We start from the raw sequence: 4,075 nt of genomic DNA, 5'->3' as shown, positions 1-4,075 counted from the left end.
TATGAGAGTCAGGGTCAGGAGGCGCCATGTTAGGAAGAAAAGTGGAAGCTGGAGGATCTTCAGAACAAACAGGTCATGATGCTGATTATCCCTCTGTCTGGACACAGGATCAATAGAATCAGTTTAAAAGCTAAATATGATTTTTTTTTTTTTTTTGTCATAGTACCCCCAAGAATTTAAAACTACTTTCACCCCTGGTTATGACTAACTACTGGTAAACATGAGACAGAATATTAGAGCTTCAGTGACATCTTCATTAAATCCCTATGACCCGGTCACCAGGTCACGTCTGCTCCTGTGCAGGGAACAATATTAACATTACTGTTGGAACTTAGCATCTTTGTTGCTATATTCAGAAAAGTTTCAAAATCAGTATTGGCAGCTAAAGCTTTTTAAAGATCAGCCAGAAAACTGCGATCAGTGCACCCCCGAATCCAAAAATGAGATTTGAGTAAGTATGTATTTAATTATATATATTCCAATCCAATCACTGTACTCACCAGTGCTCAGGGTGTATACTGCGCTGTCTGATGTACTTGCTGTTCTGTACAATATTTTGCTGTCCAGACCTAAGAAGAATAGAAAGCACACATCAGTAAAAGTTCAAAGAAAGAAGCAGAGAAATAAGCTCAAGAAGAAGAGAAACTGATGGCTTGAATTGGAATAGTTTAAAATATTATCTTCTAAAAAAAGATGGATCCAGGACATGTGGTTTTCCTTTGGTGGTTATGTAGCAGCATACACAGTAGGGCTTCAACAGAGAAACAGGTCATTTGACAATGTTAATAGATCAGAAAGTATTTCTGACCGACTAGCTTGAAAAAAATGGGTTTAGACAGTTTGCATCTAGCAGGCAGTTCCTGGAGACACGTCTGTCTGTCAGGTAGGAGTGAAAAGCACACAGCATGTGTGGAAGAGGCAGTTCTACAGCACAGCTCTAGTATTTCTGTTTTCCACTCAGAGACAGTTTTTCTGTCATCCTTTTACTGAATGTCAATAATTCCACTTTACCACTGTTGGAGTGAGCAACAGGGAACATGGGATAACAAAATTATCTGCACAAAGCACTAGTAAAATGCCTTTTTAACTAGAGTGTACTGATTAAACATTAGCTGAATTTATAGAAAGAAATCACAGTAAGAAGCTTGTGGCTTTAGTTCTGTTAGAGCTGCAATATTATTTCAGTGATTCTTGAGGGACACAATGGGTCCTATGGATAAAGCACAAAATTTGAATAAAATATACACAAAATATAATTTTTCAAATATCTGACTAAACTAACCTGGGCCATCTGAGCACAACAATGCATGTTTTCCTGGTGTTTGCTGAATATTTTTTTATTTTAAACACTGTAGTAGGTGGATGGTGTCTTTAAAATCCCTTGTCCTGGAGCAGAACTCAATACATTATAATAGTTTAAAACAATTAAAGGAATACTAAAATGATATATTATGACAATTAAGTATAAGTATTCAAATAAATAATTATAAAAGTATCAATAAATTGAATTAAAAATCATTTTTATATATTTTCCAACTCAATTGAAATTTGTCCTAAGTTTTTGTCAACACCGTCAGACATAAAAAGAATGTAAAAAAAAATCAGGCATCAGAACTTCTGAGGACCCCATGACCTCTTCCTTTCTCTTCCTTTGCTAAGAGGCTACGCAGTTCTGGTTAGCATATGCTATTCTTTAGTTTTTTTCTTCTGTTTTATTCCTAAGTTGTTCATCACAACCATGATGCGTCAACTCCATAACTGACAATTTACAAAATTTTGATGAAATTTTGTGAAATAAATGCTTAATTTTGGTTTACTGTAAAGATTTCATGGACCTGTTGAGCTACAATATGGCCTCCTTCAGAATAACATCATATAAATTGGGGTAGTTTGGCATTTTGTCAACTCCGTCAAATGTCAACTCCAACAGTGTTTTTAACTGACAGTGTCTCATTCAGTGATAGTGTTGACAAATCTAATTTAAGTGTGCAGTTAATTCATTTTAATGTATTTTACATAAATGGCATTATTTCACATGTATCAAGTATTTCATTTTACTCACTAGTTTGTCACCACCTTCAGTTCTGGGTTAACTCCGACAGATGGACTATGTTGTTTTTTGTTTTAAACAATATTTTTTTTGTTTCTTGAGAAGCATTTGTCTTTAAAACTGAGTAAAAATATCACTAATAGGGTCATTAAAAAATAATTTTCTATTTATTTGTGTCCCACTTCTTGAGAATCACTGATTTAACATAATATTACTGACTGGGTTAGTATCAGAATACATTAAAGATCTGCTGTTGTATTAACCTTCCAGACCTCTTAGGTCTCCTGGTTCGGGGAAGGCAGAGCAGACCAGATATTAAGGAGCACCATTCAGCTTCTATGCACCACAAATCTGGAACAAATTTCCAGAAAACTGAAAAACAGCCAAAACACTGAGTTCATTTAAATCTAGACTAAATCTATACTGTTTAGAGCTGCTTTTGATCCATAATAACTGAACCATTGACCAGTATGTTTGATGTGTATTGATGATTTATGAAGCATAGTTTAACTGTAGTGTCTATGTATGTCAGATACCTTTTAAAATATTAATGCCAACATAATATGAAGTAAACAAAGCCTCAATATAATCAAGGAGTTAGCTAACGGAAGAGCGTCACTGGATGCATTTGAATCATCTGTTTCCCAAAATTGCTGTGTTTGTGTTTTAGTAGAGAGAAGGAACTGACCCCAATCAGACAAAGTCTTTTGGAAAATCTCGCGATACTGAATGGACTTTGCTCCGCGCAAACAGATACCAGACACTTTGAAGAGGCTCCGATGCATGATGCAAGAAACCCTGTGCGTTAATAAGTGCTAGAACAGTTTGACTTGTTCACTTGCAACTTTGGCATAAATAAACTTGGACTTACATCGCTGCGAGGGGGAAAATATGGCGGCTTCACAAAGCTAATTAGCCGGAAGATATGATCTTGTTCAGAAGTTATTGCACATTTCATATTTGCTTCCTTCTAACAGATTTGTTTTCCAATTTTATTGTACAAGATGAATGCCTCATTAAAGTAGAAAAAGAGATGATCATGAATACACTGTGTGCCCCGTTTCATTTCAAGAGTGTGTCAAGAAGTGTAAATAAGAGAAAAAGAACTAAAGGAGGAGGCAGAACTGCAAATGGAGTCCTGCTGGGCTCCACCACCCTCAACTGAAGGTGGATGAATAGTGTCAGCTTGGTCATAGGGTGAACAGACAGCCGGATGACGTGGATGCACCTCTGTGTTCGATGGCTTGGATGAGGCTGACCAGGGCTGGGGGAGCCGTCTCTGGCGGAGTGAACTGCTGGCTGAGGTCTGGCACTGGAACAGCTGAAACAACAACACAAACCTCTGTTACACTCCGGCCTGCACGAGCCTGCTGCTCACTACCACAACTTCCACAGATGATTTCCCTGTAGAGAAAACCAGATAAAAGATGAGTTTTGTGTCTCCCTTTTTCTCCTTAAGAGGTGGACACACTGGATTTCATTTGAAGAACAAAACTGGATTTCATATCTGCACCTTGCTTGGTAAAAAAAAAACAATGCATTAAAATGATCTAATTGTCCACGAAGCAAACAAATTAATCTTCAAATTCAAAACTTCTTTGTCAGGATGTGTGGTGGTGGTGAGGGAGAATGCAGGCAGACCCAGGTTGTAGATAAAAAATTATGAATTTAATAATGAAACAGCTCAACAGTCCAGACAAGGCAGTCAGCACAGAGAGCGAGGAAAACTGCAACTCTGGTAGCAACAGATCTGTAACGACTGCTAGAGAGCTGACGCTGGCTCTGGACTTAACAGTACAACTGAGTAGACACTGTTACGACAACTTAAGACAACTACCACATTAGACAAGGACCCGACAAAAGACAAAGACAGCAGGTAGGCTTAAATACACTGGGAGGGTAATCAGGGAACGAGATACACCTAGGAACAATCAAGACAGGACACACAGAGACTTACTGAAACAAAACCAAAATAAACACAGAAAAACTCAAATCTCCACACGTTATTGATCTTAAAGGGAAATT

At 37.5% G+C, this 4,075-nt stretch overlaps 1 protein-coding gene across 4 annotated transcripts in view; it reads right to left on the bottom strand.

The window, feature by feature from the left end:
* Positions 1–4,075, bottom strand: part of pik3r2 (phosphoinositide-3-kinase, regulatory subunit 2 (beta)) — a 30,016-nt gene that overhangs the window by 10,480 nt on the left and 15,461 nt on the right. For all 4 annotated transcript variants that reach the window (XM_007573819.2, XM_007573823.2, XM_016661644.1 and 1 more), the window contains 2 exons: positions 3,279–3,371; positions 501–569 (listed from right to left, as the gene is read on the bottom strand). In XM_007573819.2, the coding sequence (XP_007573881.1) occupies positions 501–569; positions 3,279–3,371 (162 nt within the window). The remainder of the gene's footprint in view (positions 1–500; positions 570–3,278; positions 3,372–4,075) is intronic.

The sequence above is a fragment of the Poecilia formosa genome, unplaced genomic scaffold (assembly GCF_000485575.1).
Source record: "Poecilia formosa unplaced genomic scaffold, Poecilia_formosa-5.1.2 Scaffold338, whole genome shotgun sequence".
NCBI lineage: Eukaryota > Metazoa > Chordata > Actinopteri > Cyprinodontiformes > Poeciliidae > Poecilia > Poecilia formosa.
Note: the sequence above shows the minus strand (reverse complement) of the source record. Positions and strands in the feature narration are given on the sequence as shown.